Here is a 25,975-nt window from a genome sequence, read left to right as displayed (position 1 = left end):
AGGTTACTAACAGGTCAAATTTGCCTGGAATTTATCCCACCGCACTTGTATAGTAGTGGGAAAGTATTGGGACAAGAAGGATTTTGTGTGGAAGTACTAAACAAGTGGCTTCCAATATGTTATTATAATATTATATCAGCAAACTACAGGAGAATTACCAAACCGACGTCAACCTCCAATAATATTATATTCTAGTAGTAAGCCAATATCAGTCCACCTAAAAAATAGTATATTAAAAAAGTACTACCTGTACAACTTGTAGTAAAATAGTACCATTACTACTCATGAGAAAACTAAACTAGTAAAATCAAAAGCCATCATGACTACAGTTAGCAAAGCTATTCAAGTATCTTCTATTTTCTACTGCTGAGTCTTTATAGACAAGCTCTGTCTACATAAAAGATTTCAGCCTAAATCTTCTTGATACATACTAGAATTGACTTCTGCCTAACAGCAATGGAGAAGAGTTGTTAACAATATAATATGTTCCTGACAAGAATATTTATCCTCATACTTTAACCTTTACTCCTACAAGTCTTCAATAAATATAAAAGAAGAAACTAGTTAAGTCTTCCTAAATAATTCTCCACTTATCAAAAAATTGCAGGCACTAGCCTCTTTCAATCGCTTTAGAGTTAGCTACTGCTTAATACTTGTAGGATTAAAATAAACTGTAATACAAGGACTATATTTGGTTTTCTCTAGTTTAAATTACTGTCTTATACTATCAAAAATAATAATTGGTACTATTACATTAATTCTATCTGCAAATATACAAAGAATCAATATAACTTGTCTTTTATCCCACTCAGACCAGATTTCTTTAATATAATTAGTCTTAATACTCATAACATTATAGGTATAACTATAGAAATATTCAAAGAGCAAAGAGGTTTTCTTAAAATTACAAATATCACTGAGCTGAAATTTTCTGTAAGTACCAGAGAACAAGATTACACCAAGAAAAGAAGTAAATACTAGTTTAGAGTTTTATTGATTAAACTAAATCCAATTTGAAATAAACAAATTGTCCGCTTCAGGTACTTTTTGTACTTTATAGGTAGTAAACCCTAAACTAATCCTATATTATTGTTGGAAGTTGTAAAACAACTCAGTTGAAAATTGAAACCAGTCTCCTGCATGTGTACTGTTTAGTCCATATATCATCTCAAATATTTTAAATAATGTCTACCTAAACTGCCCACCATACCACTCTTACAATTTCGCATTTTTCTAAATATCTCTCATACAGTATTCTTTCCATCTCCTGCTAGTAACATAAAACCACTATTTTAACATATCATCTATCTTTTCCTATTTACAAAATCTTGTTACCCTTTTGGATCTACCCACTGATAGTAGTTTGAGGAATTTGAAATTAAGCCACAACTTTCTCCTGAAAAGGTCATCATAATACTGGTACTTGTACTCAAGCATTTCAAGAGTTCAAACTTTACTTACAATATAGTATATTAGATTTAAAACAAAAAAAGAAAAAAGAAAAAACTTGAGTACTTCTAGCTTTTTTGCATGCATGGAAGTAGGATCAAATTGGTCACTGCTAGTGAATTTGTTAAACCTTTGATACACTTCTCTCCAATAGTGGCTTTGCCCCCTAGTCCTCATTGTATTTTATTCATATCTACTATAAATGCTTTAAATAATAGTACAATAATATTATTATGTTGATATTAGTTTTAAAACTACTATTACAATACCAGTACTCCTACAAGAATACAAGTATCCCCTCGGCCACTAAGACATTCAGTCCAGTTTGAAATGTAGAAAACTAACCGTATTAAGGAATTTTATCGCAGATCAGTAAACCTCATCTCAACTGTTGCTTTCTCACTCTTGAGGGAGTACCAATCCTGTATCTCAATATCAGACTATTTTCCAATTTCCAATAAAATGCCACCAAAAAGAAGAATCCAAGAAACTGGGGGTACGAATTCTGGTCCTCACCAAAGAAAGAAAATCCGATCTGGAAAGCTTCAGAGTCCCACCGATGAAAAGGACGCCTCCGAGAGCCATGAAAACCAGAGTGAAATGGCTGCGATCCCAAATATAACACCTATGCTCCCGAGTAGATCATCCGGAGTTATTGGAAATAGTAGAAGCACTGAAGAACGATCATTAGGTCCTTTATTTCATGTACGGTGTTGCCCAGTATTACCCCATCTTCCCTGGTTCCTCAAGGATCCTCAGCACTAAATCTCCCTTGCCAGATACCACCTACCAGTGTGGAGAAACAGAAAACAAAATCCCAGATACCTGTTGCTATGCTGTCCGGGCTACCTAAGTTTGAACCATTCTAAGTACCGTTCCCTGAGCACCAAGCACAGATAAGCTACCAAACCAATTTCTGCAACTTCTTCTCGATAGGTATTTCAGTTGTGACATGCATATAAAATAGGCTTTATTACCAGCACATGTGTTAAATAGTCTAAGTCCGATCACATTATTTTCTCTATTTTGGGACGATCAAGTATTTGAGCAGCTCACACTGCATACCAATTTGTATGCAAAAATGAAACAGGAGGCAAAACCTAGTAAAGTGCCTGACTGACTTGGACACTGTCATGAGCGACTTGGAGCCGGAAACAGAATGAGACCATGGAAAGAGACCACCTCTCATGGGCTGAAGGTATGGATAGAGATTATAATAAAAATGGGACTATACAAGGAGTCAGCTCTTCCCTTGTATTGGTCCAAAACTGGAAGAAATAGCTGGAGAAAGGTCTCTTGGAAGCCAGTTCAAAAGTATCGCCACTTAGCCAGAAAATATCAATACCGAGTTCCACGAAACTGTATGTCGTTGAACCGTTTCGAACAGCTCAAAAGGTACTTCCATGTATCTGATCCCCAGATTGAGCTTGATATAAAACACTGGTATAAAAAACTCGATCCATTAGCCACACTACTTCAAGAACGTTTTAGGAGATACTACCTTCCAGCAACCAAGGTAGCAGTTGATGAGATGGTAGTAAGGTTTTATGAAAGAAGTCACCACACTTTAAAGATAAGAAATAAGCTAATTAAGGAAAGATACAAGATTTTTGCGCTTTGTGACCATGGGTATACCTATAGCTTTCTTTGGTATTCAGCAAGTCAGGGTATCGCTGGATTAGATTCTCCTTCAGCAAATCTTACACCAACCTCATCGGGCGTGCTGCAGCTAGCTAAGCTGCTTTCAGGCAATTACCAGTGGCAGCTAATACTAGATAACTATTTTACAAGTGTACCACTTTTTGAGCGGCTAAGGAATTTAGAAATAGGAGCAGCAGGAACTATTAGAGTTGATGCTGCAGGATTTCCTAGTTCTTTGAAGATTGAAAAGGAGGAAGCAAGAAAGATCCTTCCCTGGTGTCATGTTAGTGGAGATATCGTGGGAAATGTATACTGCTTGGTTTGGCAGGATAATAGCACGGTCTTCTTTATGACCAGTTATCATGATATTACTTCAACAGTAGAAAGATTACACCGCCGGCCCAAAAGAACCAGTACCAATGCCCATACAGTTCGGGGAATCTTTGGAGATAAGTTACGAAAGACCCTTCCTATTCATCAGTTTATTGACGACTATAACTACCATATGGGGGGAGTTGACATTGCCGACCAGCTATGCTCTTACTATTCTACCCAACAGCGAAGTTGCCGCAACTGGTATCCATTCTTTTACTGGCTTCTGGATACATCACTGGTCAATTGCTATCGAATACAAAAAACAATTCACCCTTATCGTATTACTCGCAGTCAACACTACCTTTTCTGCTCTGAAGTGGCTGAAAGGTTAATCTAAACTGGACTACAAGAACAATCAACTGTTTCTCTATCTAAACTAGGTAAGCTTTATATTGCGTCTTCACTTTATTATGAAAGTTTTTAGTTTGAAAGTTAAAGCATTTTAGATATTGCTAGTCACGGCATTTCAATATCTGAAAGCTTCTTGCCACAGGCCTCATCAAGCTCTAGGATATCTCCTTCCTCCGCTCTTTCTTCCTCCTCTCGAGCCAATATTCCTTATACTACTCCCAATAGTCTCATTCCTCCGGTTTCTACATTCTCATCGATTTCACCTAGCCTTTTCTACTCTTCCCTGGCCAATTCTATCTCTTCTTTGGACCCACTCATTCCTGCAAGAACACTTCCCCCTATTTCCTCTCCTTCGGACTCATTCAGATTACCAACTGATCCTCTCGAACCCTCTCCAATTCCATTTTTCACCATCCCGACCTCATCAAATGACAGTATTTCGTCTCTTGAACGCTCCCAAGCCATCTCTCTTTCTTCTTCTCTTTCTACTTCCATCATTGATCTCCCTGCTCCCCTTAGTTCAACAAAATATATTCACCGTCCCACCAGCCGGTTTAGCCCTTCAACCTCAAACTCTAAACCTTTTCCGATTTTATTTCCTCCACCAGTTACGCATACTTCAGAACAATGGCCTACATTTTCATCTTGTATTTTTTGCAGGTGGAAACGGTTTGAAAGCAGATTACCAGGTGCTAAGGTTAGGTCCATTAACTATGCTTGCAGAGAATGCAATATTGCCTTATGTCGTGAATGTTTTCCTGTATTTCATGGTATAATATATGGTATTAGTATCTAAGTATGTAATGGCAAAATAAATGCCAATCTGATATCACATGATGTCAATCATTTCCCCACATAGTTAGTTTTCTACATTTCAAACTGGACTGAATGTCTCAGCGGCCGAGGGGATACCGTTGTCATCAGGTTTTATTGTCCTTTTCTCTCATGCACCTCTTTGCATAAATATCGTCCGTGGCTGCATAGCGAGTTTGGCAAGTTTTACGGTAGTTTACATGAAACCCCGGCTGACAAATCGCCACCCCACAAAACCAAGGTAACCACCCCACCACCCTATCCATCTCATCCACCCCTTCAATCCCATCTCTCCCACCACCGCGAAAACCAGAATAATCAAACCTTGCATCGGCTCCGGAACCAGGCAGAGAAAAGTTAAACAAAAAACTCTTCTCCACCCTCCACCTCGCCAAGTAACAAAAAAAAAAACTTCACAACCGGCCGTGAGAGGCAAACCCAACCACAACCACAATCATGACGGCCGCTCCGCCGGTCCAAAAGGACCACCAACCACAGTTGCCAAAAGGCACTAAAGAGATGCACCAAAAGGCCCTCGCGGAGATCGAGCTGCAGCAGGCAAAGCTGCGGGAGATGATCGCCAGCAAGCGGGCGGAGAAGGAGACTTTGCAGGCTGTGTATGAGAGGCTCAAGAAGAGGGGGGATGATGGGAAGAGTTAGGGGTTGAGGAAGAGATGGAGGTTAGATTTTGCGTTGCGGTTTTTTGGAGTCCTTCTTTCAGAGAAGGATGGGGTTTTATGGGGCCGAGTTGTGTTTCTGGGCTGAATGAAGGATAGGGAGAGAATGAGGGAGGGTGGGGAATAAAGATTAGACAATGTATGTGGTTTTTTGGAGTTTTCTTATGAATTTGTGTTTCGACGGGATGGAGTTGGACGGGATGAAGGATAAATCAGTGTAATGATAATGTTATAGAACGCTATGTGATGCCCTGCCCTGACACGGTGGGCTAAACTATGGTTCTTCGGCGCTTGCCCTGCACTTCGGAGCTTTTTAGAATAACTCCTCACCCTGCTCCCGAACTGAAGATCACAACTTGCCTGTCATACCCGCACCTGGACCAACGGAGACAATCAGATCACAACACATCAAATTCCGCAAACAGTCTGCCACTTGCACTGCTGTGAACCTTCATGTACACCGTCTTCCACTACATAGTCCGAACACAATTAAGCTACCCACGAACAAACGAAACAAAGGAACAATAACGCATCCCCAGTGTCTTATCAGACCAACATCAACGCTGCACGCACAGTATTTTAGGTTAACTGCTTGCGACTCGAGAGAAGTAAACAAAAGCACCCTCCCCCCTATATAATAGATAAGCCTGCAGCTAGCCATGGGCGGGGTAGTATTCTAGTACCACCTACCGTCAAGAACTTCCAAGCGATCGTAGAACCCCCGAATTTGCATTGCTGTATCAATGCGGGAAACTCTAGAGACGATATGTAAAGAGCAACTTACAATACCTCTCGACTATCTTTGCAGAGTATCATAAATAGCTCATGGTGTCGTAAATATATCAGTGGCCACCACGCACAACGAGAACACTATATCATCGGGGTATAATAAATTCAATTCTAAACCACCCCATCCCACCGAGGGAACGAGATCCCAGGTGATACCCCATGGCCAACTGACCAGCCCTCACCCTTCTTTCCTCTGGGAGGCCTCAGCCCGCAAGGGAAGCCTTCAAAGCATCCCCGTATATGCCCAAAGCAACAAAACAACACCAAACAACTCGTATTCCATATATTCATATCATTTACTTCACCCCCTCTCCCCTCTTTCCCCCTCGCTCATGTCCATTCCACCCAGTCAACAAGATAGAGAAAGGGCACTGCAGGTTAACCCCCAACACCCAAGCGTTCAAACACCACAATTCCCCATAGCGCCTCACTCCGAATCTGAAGCACTCCCTCCATCACCCTCGTCATCTGACTCGGGCACAATATCACCCCCAGCCGTCATGAGGTACTCCGCTTTCTGCAGCACAACGCGTAGCTCGGTATCTCTTGGGTCGACAATATCTACAGGTCTTTGCTTGGCTTTGTTCCGTATCCTATCTTCCCATCAGCTCCCGCCAAACAATCTACTGTCCGGGGGGAGGGGAAGGGGAGGGGAGGAAAACCTAGGATCAGCCCCAGCATCGATCAGCATCTCCACCACCTCCAATCCACCCTCCTCCCGAGATTTTGCGTATAAAACAGCCTTATGAAGAGGAGTTTCCTTCTCCATTCTGTCCAGTGGGTCGACTTCTAGGCCTTCTTGGTCGAGGAGCAAGTCCAGTACTTCCACTACTCACCCGCACACCCACAATTAAACTATTAGCCTCCAGCAGGGGATGGTGGTGGGGGGGCGTACGAGAGCCATTTTTCGCCGCAAGATGAACAGCAGTATTACCAACCCCGTCTCGGGTATTATTTAACAGATCAGCGAGACCGGAAGCGCCCTCTGAAATAACTTCTTCGAGGAGGTCGGTATTATTTCGCCGGGCGGATTCGAGCAGGAGTTCTTTTAGGGACGCACCCTGCTGCAGCACCGTTGAGTGAGCCCTGGTCCATTCCACTGGAGACGCCGCGAACAGAGCAGAGCAGATGAGGCAAACAGTAAACAAAAAACGAGAGATGGAAAAACAAACCTCCTCTTCAGCCCCTCGAGAAATCGCAGCCATGATCTAGCCTTATTCTTCTACTTCTCTTTGTTCCTGCTGTTGCTGTCGTTGTTGTTTGCAAGCGTAGTCTACCGTGCGCACGTATTCAGCGATTACCACGACACCCGTTCAATAGATGAAACAAATCTGAAAAGAAAAAAGCGTCGTGTGCTCAACTCGGTTCAGTGCAATAGGTGATCGGAAGCACTCTCTCACTCACTCAGGAGGAATAGGATGGAAAAGAAAAGACCCAACCCTCCAAGTTTTTATTCCCTTATTTTAAGGATACGGGAGATGAAGCAGAAAACAGAAAGAGAAACAACCAGGCTTGGTTTGGTCCAATGAGCCCTCGTGTGGTGGGTCCCAAGTCCAGTAGATGCAGGTGAACAGGCATAATATTATAGGTCGATGGGCTATTAGTGGGACATTACGTTCCCCTTGCTGTGCCAAACCAACCAACCTATTTGATGCATAAATAACTTTTTTTCTTTTTTTTTTTCTTTTATCTTCTCTCCCTTCCACGGGAGCTATTATAAAGAAAGGCAAAAGTGTCACATGATACCTACAAGAAAGTTACCGTATTGGACTGTCAAATTTAGGTTACAGTAACTTGCCTGGGTACTTGGACCACGGTATCATCATAATACGGTATCATAACGGTTCTCGAGTACTCGTACTGCACACAAACCCTGCAGGGGCCAAGTTTTACATCATTGAGATCCAAGAGCCTCAAACTGTTTTATTATACCAGTACCAGAGTTGACCACAGTGCCGGAACGACATTCACACGCAAGCACATCATTCACCCCACTACTAGCACTCTACTGTACTGTGCTCGTAGTACTACTAGTATACTACCCCAACTTCCACCCCCAACCAACCGGAACGAACAGCAACAACAAAAAATGCTCCTCTTCTGCCCCCAATGCTCAAACTCACTGACCGTCTCCCGCGCCCCCGAAACCGGCACTAACCGCCTCGAATGCCGCACATGTCCATACCAATTCCTCCTCGACCAGGCATACTACGAGCGCAAGTCGATGAAGCGGAAAGAGGTCGAGGATGTACTCGGTGGAGAGGGGGCCTGGGATAACGTTGATCAGACGGATGGTAAGCCTTTTTTCCCTTTCTCTACCCCCACCCCTGGGTGATGGTGGCTAATGGAGGGCGCGGGTGTAGCGCAGTGTCCTGTGGATGAGTGCGGGGGTACTAGGGCCTACTTTTATATGGTGCAGATCAGGAGTGCGGATGAGCCTATGACTACGTTTTATAAGGTATGTTCTCTCTATCTCTCTCTTTCCCGCTTACTCGCCCCGTGGGCTTGTGGTGGGATGACATTGACAAATTTGACGGGGGCAGTGTGTTTCTTGTGCGCACAAGTGGAGGGAGAATTGAGTCCTCGGGGGGTTGTCGTATCACTGTACTTTTACCATGCTATTCTGTATCTATACTGCGGAGATTGATCAAGGGGAGATATTGTTGGTGTCCACGACTTCCATGGCGTCAACCGGGGAGAATAATTAGACTGTGAAGCGAAAATCCAATCAAGTTCGTGCAATTTCCCCTCTCCGTATCAGTCTCGTAGATCACGAGCGAAAGCCAAGCAATGAGATCACAACACCGCTAATTCTACTGACTAGACCTCTCTACTCGTACTGTAGCGTTCAAAGTAGCAAGGACTTCTAGAAACATTTTAAATCGGCCAGGCCAGATGCTTTAATTTGTTTGGAAGTTGATGATATTCACAAAACGACTCCCCACAAATCCCACCCCAACTTACGCCACCTGGTGCCGAGAGGAAAATGGAAGGGAAAAAAAAAAAAAAAAAAAAAAAAAAAGAACAGAACAGAACAGAACAGGTGGAAGGAAAATGGTTGAGATATGAGGAAAAGAAAAAGTCGTCGGGCTTTTTTTTAAAGGGTTCCTCGGAGTGTATAATAGTTACGAAAAAAAGGAGAGAAATGGAAAGGCTAGAGACGAAGAGAGAATAGAAAAAAAGTGTAATCCAGCAAGCAATCGAAATCAATATCAATCACCCCCATCCCCACTCTGGCCCTTTCGAAAACCCTTAATTCCATAATGGCACTCCCGGAACAATGTAAAAACCCGACTCCCACCTTTCTGTTTCCCCCCTCCTTCTTCCGGCCCATTCTCCCCTCTTCGCCCCTGCACCACATTTATTTTGTAACACACTCCCAGCGTACCCAGGAGATACCCGTCGAGAGGAAAGGAAAGGGCTAGAAGAAGAAAATTGGAATTGTCGCACATCGATCGGATTGGGAAAACGGAAACAAGTTTTTTTAAAAAAAGAAGGTTCGTTGGAAAAGGAGAATTTAACTTGAGATTATTATTTTTGCGCCGATTTTTCTGCTATGCGACACAGTCTAATACCCGAGTTTCACCAATTCCTCCTTGTTTGTGGAAGTCTTGTCGGCCGCAATAGCCAACTTCTTCACGAGGGCCTTCTTCCTGGCATAGAAAGCTGTCGATTTGGCCTTCCTCCTCTCCTCAAGCCTGAATAGTGGCACAAATCAGTTTCACTTTCCCAAAACCGTTAAAATGTATGCTCTGAAGATGTGAGTGACAAACCTCTCGACAACGTCCTGGTACTTCCATCCGACCTCGTGGCTCAGCCTTCCGACAGTGCAGTACTTCCTTCCAGGCTTCAACCTCAAGACCCTCAAAGCCTGGGGAACAACCATCCTCTTCTTAGTGTCATATGGAGGAGGAATACCCTCAAACACCTTGAGGCGCTCAAGAGCGGCCTGACCACGGGCGGTCTTGTGAGAAACCATACCACGGACAGTCTTGTAAAAGATGCGCGATGGGGCACGGAAATGGAAGGGACCACGAGTCTTGTTGTAACGGGTAGCTTTGCGAAGATAGGCATGGTACTTGACTATACAGCTCGGAATGAGGCGTTAGCTTTTCGCGCCACAAGATCAGGGGTAGCAAGAGCTCAAAGAAGACTCATTTCCAGATAGAAGGGTAACACACGCTTGCTTCTGAAGAACTCGCCGGAGATATTCAAGTCTTCGCATCTAACGACCACAATCTTCTGACCGTTCAAAAGCTGCTTCGCAACCGCAGAGGCCAGGCGACCAAGGAGATGTCCCTTGCCATCGATAACGACCTATACCAAACGGCACCAATTAACTTCCCATTCCTATTTGGATATTTCACGAAGGCCCAATCCAGCTATAATATTATTTTATCTCCCCCCGATATAGCAATATCCAACGGAGAGACAAACTCACCACAGGCTCGAATTGGGACATCCTTGCTGCTGTTGTAGATGGCGCTTAACGAGAGAATTAGAGGAGAAGGGTCGGCGAAGGCGTCGTTGCGTCGTCGTCGTGTCGTTGGGTGTTGGTTTGTCGTTGGGGGTGGGGGGGAAGATTTCGAGGTTCAAGTGTTTGATGATATCGAGTTGAGTTGTGTGTGGCTGTCCCTCGATCGGTGTGAGATGGCAGTCCTCGGGGGAAGGGTTAGACCTAATCTTATCTAGTTAGTCAGCAAAAAGCGCCAGTCGGTCGACCGGCACGAGACTACGGGTACGAGTATGGTTGGTTGATCTACGATACAACGCTCACATGTATGGAACTTATGGTTAGACTACAGTCAATTTAATGTTAAATTTACCTTGTTCCCGTGAACAAGCACAAAGGTGAACAGCCAGACGGAAGCCAATATGCGGGGTCGTTCTTTGCATGGGACATCACTCGCTAGTTTATTTTTACTTAGGATTTTCCAGCGTACTCGTACAGCGAATTTCAACCCGTAGAAGTCCGAATCACGAGGGGCTGATGGTATCCCCAAGGGGTCGGCATAGTAGCAACTTGGTCCTCGAGCCCAAAGATAGTCTACGATGTCTGCTCCGCTCTGCTCGAGTACTCGTACTTGAGTTCTGCTCTGTTCCCCACCTTGTCCCATGTGGGTTTCATAGTGATGTCACCGCGAGTGTTTGGGATACCCATGTGGTAATCAGGAACAAGACCAGAAGATGTCTGCATCGACCTTAACGTCAGAGAATCACCAGCCTTAGACGGTGAACTCATGCTCAAGCACAGCAGGCTACCCTTGCACTTTGCCAGGGATACGGCATTGCTCTACGTAATGTCCTTTGGGGATATTTGCCTGGCGATGATTCAAGGCCGGGATCAAGGGGGAGTATTGGTAGTGGATATTTGGTTGCCGGAGCGCACTAATCCTGGGAAATATCGGTGTGATACTAATATGTATAATCATACTTGGCTTATGCCTTCTCAATGAGAGCAGTCCAACATGTCTTCCCCCTCAAATTAACTATCATTCTCAGTACAGCGTAGTCACTCCGTTGACCACTCGTTCAATCATGGCATTTAATCATGGAAACCACAGCTATTGTCCAAAGAATCCATCTACCCCTTGCCCCCCACTATGGTATGATACTATACTCGAGTATATGATAGGCACAACCAAGCGACGTCAACTTACCCATCAACGAAGAAAACCCTCCGTGCAACTTTACAACCAGAAAAACACCGCGACCACGATACATGACATACACGTTATCATATCATATTCACCCCGAACCCAGCTATCACGCCCGGATAGGATGAAACGAAACAAAACTGAGCACGGTATCATACCGCACACAACAACAACAAATCCCCCCGAGTGCGGGAAATTCCCAACCTCCCCGGGTCAGTTAGCGAGTCGAAGTTCCAGATCCGATCGACTATGGCCGGTGCCGATTGCAATGGAAGGTAAGGGGGGTTGGAATGACAAAGACTATGGGAAAAATGATTATCGGTTAAAATTGTCTGTAATTCGCTGGGATCCGATGAAAAAGTGAGGTGCAGTCTGATGAATTAAGTTCTCACCATACAAAACCGGGGACAAAAATTAATAATGGTAAGGTACGATGCATGACTAAAATTTTCAGCAGTAGTGAGTGGCGTGGTGTGGTGGATGCACCGGAGAAACTTGACCCCGGAGGTTCTCTCTGGTACGAGTATTTTTCCCCTCCTGCCGAGGCAACCATTATTAGTAAAGAATAAATCTCGCTGGATGTACAGTACTCGGGTAGGTGCCAAACGTCCGTACAATTCAGTACAGTACGAGTACATCTGTCAAACAGAACCATTCACAGGTTCTTGTTGACCGGTGGGAGGCCGTTTATGCTCGCGGCACTCGTGGAGCTACGGTAGCTGTGGTGAACGGTGCCACCAATTTGGATAGAAATCAACCCGCTTTGTACAGTACTGTACAGTACTGCATGATACCGTACTGTAGCCCACCGGTACCACTTTTGTATAGTATATCTGATGCTTGCGATTTACCGATGATAGGGAAAGGTCACCCTTCGACCGCAGTAGACTAGACTAGACTACGATACCGGTACAGCTCGATATCTTGTAGCACCGGCTTTGGCAATCTGCTGGAGCTTCACCGCAAGCTATGTTTAAACTTTTCTCTCTCTCCCCCCCCCCGTCTCATACAAGTAATATCGTTCAATGCAAATGCCACAGTGCGGATATCATAACTCTAGACCCCCACTGTACGATGATATCGAAACAATAGTATCATGACGGCAGCACTCGTACGACAAAGTGTGAAAACGCATCGGTCCGGTGCGGATATACTGTGCACCGTCCATTTCCTACCGGTATTGTGCCGTGAGGAGGGTAAAGTTACTTGTACTATAGGAAATGAAGCGTGACGTGATGTGACCGGTACTCGAGTACAGTCCAGTACGTCGCTTTCGGCGTTTAGACTACTCGTAGGCTTTTCACCCACTCTAGTCTAAAGGTGGCGGTAGAGAACCGTACGAGTGCTTCGGCCGGCCAAAGAGCTTATCTCCGCAAGCGGGTGTTTTTTTTTTTTTTTTTTTTTTCCTCCCTCTCCTTCCATCCCCACCTACCGCGCTCTGCTTGGTATGCGTTCGTTCAATTGTTTGGTTGGCCGGTTGATTTGCTGACATTCCAGATCCGGCTTTGGCAGGAAAGAAAGAAGAAGAGAAAAAAAGGCGTTCCATTGGGATTATTGAAATGGATAGCGCACGGTACCGGTATGGTAGGGTGGTAATTAAGTTAAAAACCCACCTCCTCCCTGGGAGTCGCACAGGTATCATACCGTAGTTCGGTTTAAAGTCTTGTTTGTTTATTTTCCCCCCCCCCTTGCCTTCAAGAATCGATTGAGTACGGTAGGTGGGCGGAAGTATTGCTCCACTGCGGTATATTGCACTACCGCTACGAGGAGGTCTTCACACATACCAGCGTGGCCTCCGGAATCCTAGGAGGCGAGCAAGCAAGGCATATATCAATAAGCCTTCCACCTCCTCGCCTTCCTTCTTCTTTCCTCCGACCTTATTATTATTATCACCATCGTTATATATATATCATAATTTACCACCTGAGAGGGAGAGGTAAAGTTAGAGAGAGAGAGAGAGAAAGATGTTGTTAATCCAACTCCTCCTCTTTGCCCTCTCCTCCGACAAAAAGCTCGAGGCGAAGGCATTTCGCAAGACCCAAGCTCGCATGCGCCGACAACAAGAAATTCGAGAACAAGAGTTGGCATATTACCGGGTTGGTGGGTTCCGATAACCCCCCCGTCTCCCCCCTCCTCCCTGCTACCCCGCAACAACGACAACCACCACCCAAAATGTTACGAACAAACACCCCACCATCGCCACTCCCCCTCCGCTTGTACACCCATAACATCCGCTACGCGACCACCCACCCCCTCCCGCATGAATCCTCCTGGCCCACTCGCTTGCCGCGCATAATCTCGAGCATAGCCTACACCCAGCACCAGCACCCCTCCACCCTCCTCTGCCTACAGGAAGTCCTGCGCACGCAACTCCTCTCCATCCTCTCGCTGCTGCCTCGCAGCTACAACTACATCGGGCGCGCGCGAGACGATGGGCATGAAGCGGGCGAGTACTCGCCCGTGATCTACGACACGGAGGTTTGGCGCCTGGACAAGTGGCGGAGCAAGTGGCTCTCGCCGACGCCAGAACGGCCGTCGAAGGGGTGGGACGCGGCGTGTATTCGCATCCTGACCGTGGGCTACTTCACGCATTGGGAGAGTGGACGACGGGTCGTGGTTTTGAATACCCACCTGGATGATCAGGGGGCTGTCGCGCGGCGGGAGAGCGCTAGGATGATTGTTGAAGAGGTGAGAGAGGTGTTGGGGGAAGGGGAAGGGCGCGGAGTGGTGCTGGCCGGGGATATGAACTCTCCGGAGGGAGACGACGCATACAAGATTTTCACTGCGTCGGGAAGTCTGCTTCGGGACGCGCGCGCCGACGTGCCACCCGCGAAGCGATACGGGCATCAGATGACATTTTCCGGTTTCGGGAATGAGCATGAGATTCCCCAAAGAATTGACTTTGTGTTCGCCGCCGAGGCGAAGGAGGATGATGAGAAGGCGATCTGGACAATAACCAACTACTCGGTCCTAGAAAATAAATTCGATGACGAAATCTACTCCTCCGATCATAGACCTGTCGTTGTTGACCTTATCCTTTCTTAGTCTTTTCTTCTTTCTTCTTTCTCTTCCCCTGTTTCTATTTCATCATTGCGACTATTATTATTTATTCGTACCACTCGAATATATTATGATACAAGTACTATACCTTTATTATACTTTTATTATTATTGTCTTGTTTTTACTTTTTTTTTCCTGCTTAGGATGTCTACTGTATCATACCCAGCTCAGGAGATTGATTAGATACACTGAGGCAGGAGTAAGAAGGCGATAGGATGAATGAATGATCATTGAATGATACGCTCAAGTATGATGTACTTGAGGTCCTCACGCAAATCAGTCCACGAACCACCTAACCAGTTGCACTAGCCTTCGCTCTCCGAGAGAGAGAGAGAGAGAGAGAGAGACGCGAATAGGAGATTATATTATTCTGAACGGCTGCATACTAGTAACTCCTACTGTACTCGTACTCGTACTGTACCGGTCACTCTATAACAGTTATGATATGATATGATACGCTGGAATATTCCCAAGATGTGGGGTTCTGACATGGTACCGTACTTGTAGTACCGGTAGTTCGAGCGTTCCGCAACATGGAGACCAACTTTAGACTAAATGGCAAGATGTAAAAATTCATGCAATAGGAGACGCTTTCTTCTTCTTCTTAAAAAATATCATGATATTATTATCATACTCGGTAAGATATTTATTATTATTATTATTATTATTATTATTATTATGATAATAATATGATATAAAAAGGGAGAAAAATATCTCAAGTGCTCAAAGACGTTCCCCCCGTTGAAATCTGCCTTGCTGCCCATGCAAAATGTCCGTACAGCACCAAACCATATATCATAATATTATCGTATTATTATTTCTATTGGTGGGGGAATGCCGGTACCCTCGTCCCGATAACGCTATTCCATTTTCTTCACTAGTTGTTGTCGCTACCGTATTGCACCACCGCAAGATCTGGAGCGATGATCCACCCTCTCTGGCCATGCGCCAGTTCAATCAACAGGGGCGAGGGACAGTACGGTAGTCGAGTAGTGTTGATTACCCTAACCCTTGAGAACACTATGATACCAAATCATCATCGTCGGAAATCACCCCGACCGGCTGCAATGGGTTCAATTCGCTGACCTTGTGGCGTCAGGAGTTTCTCATCCCCGAATCCAGTTGAAAGGGCTAACGGAGATGGTGAATTTCAAAGTTTTCGCAGTACAAGTATCATAATTATGATAATATTATTATGATACCAGTGGTCACGTGCTAGATCTTTTTGTTGTGGCCGGTAATTTAAAGACCACCAACGGTATCATATATGATACCTACCCGGATTACGAAAATCACCCCCTCTCTACGAGCACAATGCTATGATACACACAACCCCCCTCCCATGCGAGTCGCTCACCAGCCCATAGTACAGTATCATCGACTAACCCTCTCCTTCCCGACCAAACCACAAACCTCCCAAACACCCTTTGAAACCCCCTCCCTGGGGTCCCACCGAGTTCAACAGACTATCATGGCACAACCACACTTACCCGCCTACAAAACCCCATATCACATCACGGTAGCATACCAAGTAAATAATAAAAATTCAATTTTCCCCTCCCCCCCGCAACCCCCATATCTCTTGGGCGCTGCTAACCCAGACCGGACCGGACCGGACTAGCCTCATAAAATGACCGTAAAAAGTGAAAGAGGTGAAAAAAATGAAAAAAGTTTACAAAGAAGTAACCCCCCTCCCCATCCCGCTGCTCTGATGAATGGAGAATGAGGAAGGTGAAGGAGGAAAGTAAGGGAGAACTTTTAAACTAAGGAAGAAATAAGATGAAATATGAAACTAATAGTATGATAATAAGGTTGTGGGGTGAGTAGGCCGAAATTTATCACAGACGCAAAGGCAAAAATGGAAGAAATGGAAGAAAAAACGCCATCCCACCAGTTCCCAGTAAGTAAAGGCCATACGAGCAAACGGGAAATAAAAGAAAAGGGAAAGTTTGATCGAGGAAAGGACCCCCGAGATCTTTAAGATAAGATACGATAGTCGGACCGAAGGGAGAAAAAATGAAACGCCGCAAGAGCAACCCGCAATCAAAACAAAAGTAAAGTAGAGAGGAAACAAATTGGAAGAAATAGAATAACACTTGACCCTTCCCTTTTACCATGAAACAAACAGAAAACAAAATGTAACAAAATGTAACTTTACAGAGCCCAGCCCGACCGAAATAGAAAGAGAGAAAAAGAAAAAGAAACATAAAAACCCATGAATGAGAGCACATTCCATGCTGATTAAGGTGCGGATAAGATGATTAAAGGAAATGAAGGAAAAAAATACAAACGCTTATGTGAACCACGGTAACACGTTTCCCATCAACGTGTAGGTAAAGAGAAAATGAAAAAGAAAGAAAAAAAACTAATTACGCAAGAACACTAGCATTCATGCGGTATCCGCTCTCTAGAGCCCAATCCTTGCCCATGTTTGTAGAAGCCGGTTGGTTATCCCACTCAATCTCTTGAAGCATCTCATCGCCTAGACTTCCCTTATAGCCAAACGGATTCCAATCCTCGTAGCCCCCGCCGACATTCTCTGACATCGAATCACCGCCCTCAGCATCGGATGGGCTGGGTGTGTAGGTGGGAGTAAAGATTGGAGGATACAAAGCCGATAAGCCAGACGTCTGCTCAGAGAGCCCATCAAAGCATTGGCGGAGAACATCGGGAGACATGGAAGCGCCTTCCCAAGCATTGCTGCCCGGCGGGGTCGGAATTTGATCGTTATGGTGCTGGAGTTGGTGATCCTCTTTCGTCATAGTTTTGATCCCAGAGGTCGATCTTCCAGCACTGCCAGGCGTCTTAGCATTCGTAGGGTGTGGGGTGCAGAAGGCTGGAAGAGCAGGCGATTTTCCCGATGGGAGAGGAGTGAACCCAGACTTCATGTTCAAGGGGGTATTAGGCAGAAGAGGAGTTGACCCAGCTTTGACCTGGGGGGTTGCACAAGCGGTTCTCGAAGGGGTATCATCCTTCATCGCAGCAACACTTTCATCCTTCTTCTCTTTAGGCTTTCCATCCTCACCAAGACCAAGCCCTTCCCGCACAGAGCTCAAAAAGTACCCAACAGGGTCCTTGCGCATCCTCTCCCTCTTCTCCGCTTCCTCGATAGCTTTCTGAGTCTCCCTCTCATGCCAGCGCTGATGCTCCAAAAGCTCCCGGTTGGTCACGAATCCCTTGCCCCCAATTTCGCAGCCAGGTTGAGGGCACTTGAATGTCTTTTGCTCCCCAAGAGGCTTCGCTTTAGGAGGCTCCACGGTATCAGGTTCACGCAGTCTCTTCTTGCGGGCTGGAGGAAACTTTAGGTCATCAACACTGATCCTTGGCTTTATATCAATAGGCGTGCAGACGTCCGGAGACATTGAGCCAACAGCTTGAACACGCGCATTGAGTTGAGACTCCCGTGACTGTAAGGATCGGGATCTCTCGAGTGCCAACAAATTTGTCTGCTTCTCAAGATTCCTAGTGCTCAACACGTTCTCACTTGATGGCGGAACAGGTACTTGCAGCTGTTGATGCTGCTGGGCCTGGGCCTGGGCCTGGGGAGGCGAGACCCGCTGCGGTTGCTGCGGCGTGCTTGCAGGAGGAACACGAGGCCCAGGGAATGGACCACCGTTCGGATTGGCGAAAGCAAGCGCCCGCATCTGTATCTCCTTGGCCCTCTCTGGGTCCTTATTGAAGGCATTTTGCATATTCGTTTTAACGTAGCTAAAGTATTTCGTCAGAGATCCACGGGACTCAGTAAACTCCCTCAGGCTTAAAGTGAAGACATCCTTAGGATCTCCAGTAGGATGATACTGCGATGCGAGCAAGTTTTTCTAACAAGAGCAAGTTAGCAGTGTCAAAATGGTGAGGAGAATGATCTTGTTAATTACCGTTCGAATAAGTTCTCGTGTAAGTTTTTCAGGGCCATTAAGCATGATAAAGATGGGCAGCAACTGATCTGTACGGCGAATCATATTCTTCGTGCTCTCATCACCCAATTGTTGTCGAAGAAACCCTCGCTCATTAGCGTCGAGTTGAAGCGGCAATCGACTCTCATGGCTGTTCTTCTCCTCCTCAAGCAATTTCATCAACCCATTAATCTGCATTCGTTGGTTCAAGTTCTGCCCTTGTTGCTCCTTCTCCATGACTGCTTGCTTGGCCGCCGTCGCTTCCGAGATAGCTTGACCGGCTTGGGCGGCATTTCCTGGAAGCATGGGGGCTTGTTGAGGAGCATTCGTCTTCTGGGCCTGTTGCTGAACCTGGTTTGAGAACTGAGACGGGCCGGTCGGTTGTTGTCCCTGTGGCCTATCCGGTCCAGGTCGCTGAGGTTGCTGCACAGCTTGCTTCCGATCTATTACCACCAAGTCATCCTCGCTCTGATCCCTCTCACGCTTCGTCTTTTTCAAGGCCGAGGGAGAATCTCCCGATCCAGGTTGTTGCTGCTGATGATGCAGCTGCTGCGATTGTTGGGGCTGCTGCTGCGGTGGCTGAGGACGGGTGATGGGTGTTTGCGGTGGAGCAGGAGGTCGTGGAGGTTGCTGAGCCGGTTGATTCGGCCCGACATTCTGCGGATGAGCTGCCCGAGCCCGCTGTATCTGCCGCATCTGGTGTAATTCCCTTAGGCGGAAAATGTGTTGCTGCAACTGACGCTGATCGTCTGGATCCAAACGGCCCTGCGAAGCAAGCTTCTGCAACTGTGTCAACTGATTGCTGGACATCCGGGTGATATCTCCAGTAATCGGGATTAGAGAATCTCCTGGTGCTTTTTGCTGGGCGTTTACACCAACTGGCATCTGTTGTTGGTTTGCCTGCGGGAGCGCTTGGGTTGTCTGCGGTGGCGGTTGCTGCTGCTGTGCTTGTTGGCCGGGTAGAGCGGGGCCACCGGGACCTCCGGAAGCATTTCTGTTCTGCATGCTCCGGATCTGCTGGGTAAGGAATGCGAAATGTTGGGCTTGTCGAGCCCGAAGAGCCTCATGATACTCAGGAGGTGCCTCCTTCAGATACTGTTTTATTTGACCCCATGTCTTGAACTCCTTCGGTATTGTTTGACCCAGTTGTCCTAACATAAGCCTCGGCACTTCCCTCGCGTCCATCATAGCAAGATCTCGGGGAGATAGGGGCATTAGCGTTGGACCCTGACCCGGTTGAGGTGGTTGCGGAGCTTGGGCAGCATTGACTTGCTGCTGTTGCGGGAAATCCTGACCCGCCGGATTCTGAGCGGGGGGCTGGGACGGTGTCGGCACCTGTTGTGCTGATTGAGGTCTGATCACATTAGGAGCAGGCCGTTGTGGTGGCTGCGGCTGTTGTGGTTGTGGTTGGGGAGCAGCTGCTTGAGTAGCCTGTCGTTGTTGTTGCGCCTTATTGAAGTGTTCCTGAAGTTGCTGCTCAACGAGGTTAGTTTGACTTGGAGGAAGACCCTTAAAGACTTGAGGGATAGCCCTTGGTTGCTGCTGCTGTTGCTGCTGCTGTTGACCTGTCGGATTCATAGCGGCTTGTTGCAGTCCAATCTGTTGCGGGTGTTGAGGTGGATGTCGTGAGTGTTGCTGCATATTTACCGTCGGGTTTCCTTGACTAGGAGAGGCGCTCGGTGGTTTTAACGGTTGGTTCAGGTTGTGTAATGGCTGCCCTGGTGGTGGCCTCTGGAATTGAGCGGCATGAGCACGAGCGTGTTCACGGATGGCATTGTTCTGAGCTGTTGTTGCATTTCTATGGAATTGTTCAGCTTGTGTTTGTGGACCCGGATTTCCCATGTTCGTTGGCGCTATAGAATTCGGTACCATAGAATCTGATGGGAATTGCGTCATCAGATTTTTAGACACCGGGACCACCTCCGCTCCTGTGCTTGCACGCTTTTTGGCCTCCGCTTGTTGGGCTTCATACTCTTGCGCCGTCCTTAAAAGGCCCGGAAGAGGTATCTGCGGTCCCCCTCCCCCTGTAGCCGGGGCCACGGATCGGGGGAACTGTTGCGCCTGGGGTGCTGGGCCCGATACTCCCGGTTGACCCCCGGGTACCTGAATCGCAGCTGCCGCCGCTGCCGCTTGCTGCTGTTGGCTCGCTCTCTGCTTGTACATCATGAGTGCTTGGTGTCGTAAGAATGCCTGTGCTGGTTGCACTTGCAACTTCCGAGCAAATTCACGGATATGCGCTGGAGGATTATTATTGACATTTTGAAGGTAGGCCTGTCCAACCCTTTGGGCAATGGTCTGCATGAACGCAACAATGATCTTATTAGGGTCAGGTCCTTGTTCAGACTGGCCAGGTGGAGCCATGACCGGTGCGGGAACGCCAGAAGCTACAGCCATCTGATACTGCTGTTGTTGCTGGAGCCGCTGGTGTTGAAGCTGCCGCAACGCCTGCTGTTGCTGCTGCTGCTGCTGCTGCTGCTGAGCCTGTTGCTGCAATGCCTGATGCTGCTGTTGTTGAGCCATCGCCTGATGCTGTATCGCCACTTGGTCCACGCCCATATTCATGCTCCCGTGTGCTACGCCAAATATCGCCCCACCCTGTGGATTATTCCTCATCCGCATCTCAGCCTCGGCCATTTGCCTTTTTCTCGATTCGCATATCTTGAGTAATTTAGCACGACACGCAATTTGGTATTCTTCCTGTGGCGAACGTAAGGGCAGTAAGTACACAGCATTTGAAAAGGAAAAGACAGTCAGGAGATCCAACCCACCTTGTTTTGTGACTTTTCATAAGTCGATCGTTCGAAATTCGTCGCAACCTGGATGGCTTGACTCTGCTCTATCTCCGGCTGCGCAAGTCGGAGCGAACTCGCGCTATTTATCAAAGAATTAGTCCCAAGCAATAACGTCAGGGCTTTTTTTAGCGTCCTAAGGCTTAACAACAAAGGGCATCCAAAGGCGACGCGTAAAGACCGGTGAAAACCGAGCCGGACATTTCGGTTTAAAAAATGATGGGGACATGTGGCAACATACATATGAATGATTGTACTAGCTCGCTGCGTAGGTTGCATCTCCCGTTGCCATCCTTGCGGGTTCCAGTTCTGCTTCAGGTCATGAAGTACAATCTGGAACAACCTCTGGTTCTCTGTTCCGCCACCACCAAAACCACCAGCAGGTGCTGGTCCGTTCATGTTGTAGATGTATCTCGTCTAACGTGATCAAAAAAAAAAAAAAAAAAAAAAAAGGTCGCAGCGATATCAAAATGAAATATTGTTGTTGCTTCCTATGTATTTGTTTGAGCGTGAGATCGTAGGTGGGTTCTCGACAATAGATTTGGAGTGCTATCAGTTCGTTCAATGCTCAAGGGCAGCGAGTATAATAGGGATCGTTTCTATACGTCTCGTATGCGGTGAGGTGTTCTGTAGTGCGGGCAAATAATCCAACCACGTCAGTCCCCAAACAGCCCTTCTCTCTGGATCGAATGCGGTAAGTTTGATCGGCGCAAACGAACATGCCAGTCCCTTACTCTGGATTATTGTTTTTCACCCGCTCTCTCTCTCTCTCTCTTTCTCCCAGTTCAAGAAACTTCCCGGGCCGTTGCAGCAGGCGAACGGGACGACCAGCACCCTTTTTTATTTCCGAGCGAGAGAAGATAAAAAAGGAATCGGGGGAAGCTACGATGCGTCAGGCGTGGAGGAAATGAGTGGAGGGATGGGGTAGGATGGTGAAAAGGAAAGGGCTCGATGGTGGGTGGGTTGAGGAAAGGTAGTTGTAAGTGGATGAAAAGCGAGGGAAAGAATGAGGAGGCAGCACAGTACGAGTACTTGATGGTGGTGGTTGCCGTTTGACGCTCACTCCAAAACTGAGGGATCGGAGGCTAGGGTAGTCGAGTACAAGTAGGTTTAGAGGGGCCGGGACAGGGTGGGTGGGAAGAGAGGGAGTAAGAGGAAAGGGTGGCCCTGATGGTGGTGGTGTGTGGTGTGCGGCGGGTTAAGTGGGTGGGTGGGTGGGTGAGTTACAGTATAGTACGAGTACAAGCAAGAAGGAGGGCAGGAAAAAGCAAGCCTGGGCTGATGATGCGCACGGCGGAAAAGCGTGTTTTTTTTTTTGGTTTTTTTTTCCCCCTTCCTTCTTCTCCCTTGGTTAACTTACGTACCTTTTGCCACTCAGAGTCGGAAAACCAATGCTACCGTATATCAGCTCTAGAGTAGACAGAAAAGGTGAACCTCGAATATCAGACGGTGATTTTTACCGTAGGAGAATAAGATTCATGTAGAAAAATTGTTTGCTGCTGTGTGCCTCGAAACCGGCAGCCAGTCTGTCAGGGCTAGTTGAAACGCTTCACGCAGCAACGCAGACGACTCCGGGACAACGAGGGGGGGGTCGCCTTCAATCAGAGCTGTCTCCAAAAAGCCCGGGCAATGCCACCAATGATGGAATGATTGATGGATGATGATGCCGCAGTAATGGCAATAAGGAGCAACAAATGGGGGGTAGAAAAAAAAAAAGGCAATATCGATACCGCAGTTCAACAAGGGAAAAAAGTGAAAGAAAAGAAAGAAAAGAAAGAAAAATTTATTCCCGACAGTACCTGTAGAAGTGGACCCGCAAATCAGCAGAGTAATAGTAAATGCCGAGAGTCATATCAGGGCAAAAAGGGCCCTCAGTCATTTCACGGTCAGGAGGGCAAATAAATGTTAATTATGGTGAGGACGTCAAAAGTACTTGGGGCGGTGGACTACAAGCTCCTGGTGTATTGGGGGAAAACGCCTAACCTCACTAAACTACAAGTAAACTGCAGCCAGCCCATGTACAAGTATGGTGTATCTACTCGAGCACTGTATCATACCCTACAAGTACTGTACCAGCACCCGAGTACGGTATAGATACTGGTATCATACAGGGGTTGCGCAGTCTGACCTACCCTAGGTGGGAGTTATCATTAGTGTTGCCCAGAAGTCGCCACTCACATCGAGAGCTCATGAAACCACCGACAAATGTCGAGCTTCTTAAACTCGGTCCTTTTAACAGGTCATACAGTGGCCAATTCTCAAGAATTTTGAAGCTGCTCTTGTTGGCATTGTGCTTAGGGAGAGAAACTGCAAAATGATACCTTAAAAATGGAGGCACAAAAATACGGTATGATCTGATAGAAGTGGACGTTTAGGGCCCTCAACTCCAGGCACGATTTCATGGCTTTCACCTCCAGCAGGCGGGATAGCCAAGCCTCGTCATTAACCTATGTTAACACCACCTACAGTAGGTATCTCTCCTCTCAAACCTTCTCAACTGGTCTGTTAACGGCTTCCCATATTATGCAAGTACTCGTACAGTACAGTACAAGCACTTTATCCCACGAACACTCTACCGGTATCAAAGGAACCCAACTCCATTCATTTCAACTAAATTTCTTCTAAATTCCTTTCCTCCGTACACCTTTCTTCCTTCTCCATTCCCGGCACAGTTCACGCAAGCTCCTCTTGCGTGCACTAAATCACACACATTAGACCAGTACAGGTACTGCACTACTGTATGCGACTCGACATAAAACTGTACGAGTGAGTGCTCGTACATGCTAGTATTCTACTTCTCTACTCGTACAGGCTGGAACCATAGGAAGTAAGGAAGCACCACGGCCATCAAAAGAGAAAGGGGAGGAGGAGAAATGAAAATGAAAAATGAAAAAACGGCGGAAAAAGGAAAGAGAGAAAGAGAGGGTTGCCTGTCAGGCCTGTCCGTCCTGTCCTTCATTCCTGCCTGTCTGTCTCTCCGTCCGCACTGGACGACTCCCTTCCCTTCCCTACCCTCAACAGGCACATATTCGCGTTCGCGCACAGCTGAAAATGGTTTAGTCGAACCTAGGGGCAGCAAAATTTCAGAGAGAGAACAGAGAATAGAGTAACGGTGCATATTCAAGGAGAGAGGATGGCATTCAAAACCCTGCCTTTGGCTACGGTATTTCGAATTCACTGGGGGGGCAACCTGACCAAAATGGAAAGCACACGAGATGATTGGGCGGGGCCCGCTGCTCGGTAAGCCCAATTCTACCAAACAGCGCACCCAAAATGACATCCACACTCCTTCCCAACTCGACCGAATTCAAACCCAAGTCAAGTCAAGTCTTAGCGCCATTACCCGCAAGGCGCACTTTTCATTTTCAGTGCGACACCCAAAATCACTCCACAACTGCACTCTACTCGAGTACTGGATTGCGGTACGAGCTCAGCAGCTCTCCTCTGTCGGTGCTCTGGGGGCAGCAGATACTATTGGGGTTTAACGCTTGGTATTACTCGAGTATAAGTTAATGGATAGAAGTGGTGAGAAAAGTGTGAAGAGTGGAAAAGAAAGAAACGAGCAAAACGGGTTTGAATGGGAAGAAAGAAAAGAAAGGCCACGGAACGACATGGCACCCTTCCTTAAACAGCGGGATTGGATAACCGCTGCCGCACATAGGATGGGGGGGGGGAGGGGATGTGAGGATAACCACCAGACCGGTACGAGTAGTCCACGAGTAAATAGTTCCAACGAACACGCCTCCTCCTTTGTACCACCATCAAGCTACGAGTACTGGTACTTTAGATACGAGTACTCGAGTAGATAGAGTGAGTATGTATCCTCCCGCCACAACCAAACTCCCATAAACAACCCACTCTACGATGCATCGATCCCATCTCTTCCTCCCCCCCTTCATTCCTTCCATCATACAGCACAGCACAGCACAGCATCGTACCGTATCTAGCAATTATGATACCCTATCTATTCATTCATCCATCCACCCCTTCCATCCAGCAACTTGGACAGGACAATCCTGCACCCACCCTTCCCTCCCAAGCCAAACAGCCACGACCGATTCCGGGAAATTTTCCAAAAGCCACCCCTTTGTCAAGGCACCACACACTACTCGTACTCGTACACATAGTCTACCATACACACACCATCCATCATCCATCTAAGAAGGAGAGAAAACCATGGGCTAAAATCAACATCTGCACGAGTATGATAACCATGAATCCAAAACACCCCATCACTCGCTCTTCACTCGAGAATGCGAACGTAAATACGGGGGGTACTACACGTTTAGAAAGGAAGAAGGAAAAAAGCAATTCGAAAACACCATACAAGAAAGGAAAAATGAAAAAAAGAGAAAGGGATACCCCTACCATGGGTAAGTTTAGACTAACCCGCAAGCAAGCCATGACACTTATAGAACGCAATCAATCAACACACATCAAAATATCATCCATGCACATCGGTAAGTCCCGCGCTTCTAGTT

The 25,975-nt window shown here is 46.7% G+C and overlaps 6 protein-coding genes; 3 read left to right on the top strand and 3 right to left on the bottom strand.

The window, feature by feature from the left end:
- The first annotated feature begins 4,900 nt into the window (after window positions 1-4,900).
- Window positions 4,901-5,580, top strand: GSTUM_00003405001 (uncharacterized protein). XM_052355730.1 has 1 exon: window positions 4,901-5,580. The coding sequence occupies exon 1, from the start codon at window positions 5,086-5,088 to the stop codon at window positions 5,287-5,289; it is 204 nt and encodes a 67-aa protein (XP_052211702.1). The 5' UTR covers window positions 4,901-5,085; the 3' UTR covers window positions 5,290-5,580.
- Window positions 5,581-6,184: 604 nt separating this feature from the next.
- Window positions 6,185-7,758, bottom strand: GSTUM_00003404001 (uncharacterized protein). XM_002836932.2 has 4 exons: window positions 7,268-7,758; window positions 6,991-7,159; window positions 6,758-6,923; window positions 6,185-6,688 (listed from the first exon to the last, which is right to left on the bottom strand). The coding sequence occupies exons 1-4, from the start codon at window positions 7,298-7,300 to the stop codon at window positions 6,523-6,525; spliced, it is 534 nt and encodes a 177-aa protein (XP_002836978.1). The 5' UTR covers window positions 7,301-7,758; the 3' UTR covers window positions 6,185-6,522.
- A 426-nt stretch (window positions 7,759-8,184) lies between these two features.
- On the top strand, window positions 8,185-8,674 carry GSTUM_00003403001 (uncharacterized protein; the record flags this gene model as incomplete). The annotated part of the gene is made up of 3 exons (XM_002836931.1): window positions 8,185-8,389; window positions 8,459-8,553; window positions 8,639-8,674. The coding sequence occupies 3 exons, from the start codon at window positions 8,185-8,187 to the stop codon at window positions 8,672-8,674; spliced, it is 336 nt and encodes a 111-aa protein (XP_002836977.1).
- Window positions 8,675-9,142: 468 nt separating this feature from the next.
- GSTUM_00003402001 (60S ribosomal protein L16) lies at window positions 9,143-10,658 on the bottom strand. XM_002836930.2 has 5 exons: window positions 10,537-10,658; window positions 10,277-10,412; window positions 9,869-10,178; window positions 9,469-9,793; window positions 9,143-9,414 (listed from the first exon to the last, which is right to left on the bottom strand). The coding sequence occupies exons 1-4, from the start codon at window positions 10,555-10,557 to the stop codon at window positions 9,664-9,666; spliced, it is 597 nt and encodes a 198-aa protein (XP_002836976.1). The 5' UTR covers window positions 10,558-10,658; the 3' UTR covers window positions 9,143-9,414; window positions 9,469-9,663.
- Window positions 10,659-13,427: 2,769 nt separating this feature from the next.
- Window positions 13,428-14,869, top strand: GSTUM_00003401001 (uncharacterized protein). XM_002836929.2 has 1 exon: window positions 13,428-14,869. Exon 1 carries the CDS (start codon window positions 13,925-13,927, stop codon window positions 14,795-14,797), a length of 873 nt encoding a protein of 290 aa, XP_002836975.1. The 5' UTR covers window positions 13,428-13,924; the 3' UTR covers window positions 14,798-14,869.
- Window positions 14,870-17,181: 2,312 nt separating this feature from the next.
- GSTUM_00003400001 (uncharacterized protein) lies at window positions 17,182-19,515 on the bottom strand (the record flags this gene model as incomplete). Its single annotated transcript, XM_002836928.1, has 2 exons — window positions 17,182-18,630; window positions 18,688-19,515. The coding sequence occupies 2 exons, from the start codon at window positions 19,513-19,515 to the stop codon at window positions 17,182-17,184; spliced, it is 2,277 nt and encodes a 758-aa protein (XP_002836974.1).
- Between the last annotated feature and the right edge of the window lie 6,460 nt (window positions 19,516-25,975).

The sequence above is a fragment of the Tuber melanosporum genome (genome assembly GCF_000151645.1).
Source record: "Tuber melanosporum whole genome shotgun sequence assembly, scaffold_167, strain Mel28".
NCBI lineage: Eukaryota > Fungi > Ascomycota > Pezizomycetes > Pezizales > Tuberaceae > Tuber > Tuber melanosporum.
The sequence above is the reverse complement of the archived record's forward strand: the minus strand, read 5'-3'. Positions and strand labels throughout refer to the sequence as shown.

Excerpts from the sequence above, each read along its gene's own strand:
- GSTUM_00003405001 (XM_052355730.1), top strand. The coding sequence starts at position 5,086 with ATGACGGCCGCTCCGCCGGTCCAAAAGGACCACCAACCACAGTTGCCA.
- GSTUM_00003404001 (XM_002836932.2), bottom strand. The coding sequence starts at position 7,300 with ATGGCTGCGATTTCTCGAGGGGCTGAAGAGGAG. Across the intron at positions 6,924-6,990 it reads TGCGGCGAAAAATGGCTCTC|TGGAAGTACTGGACTTGCTC; the intron begins GTACGCCCCCCC and ends GCGGGTGAGTAG. Across the intron at positions 6,689-6,757 it reads GATGCTGGGGCTGATCCTAG|GATACGGAACAAAGCCAAGC; the intron begins GTTTTCCTCCCC and ends ATGGGAAGATAG.
- GSTUM_00003402001 (XM_002836930.2), bottom strand. The coding sequence starts at position 10,557 with ATGTCCCAATTCGAGCCTGTG. Across the intron at positions 10,179-10,276 it reads CGAGTTCTTCAGAAGCAAGC|TCAAGTACCATGCCTATCTT; the intron begins GTGTGTTACCCT and ends CGAGCTGTATAG. Across the intron at positions 9,794-9,868 it reads TACCAGGACGTTGTCGAGAG|GCTTGAGGAGAGGAGGAAGG; the intron begins GTTTGTCACTCA and ends GCCACTATTCAG.
- GSTUM_00003401001 (XM_002836929.2), top strand. The coding sequence starts at position 13,925 with ATGTTACGAACAAACACCCCACCATCGCCACTCCCCCTCCGCTTGTAC.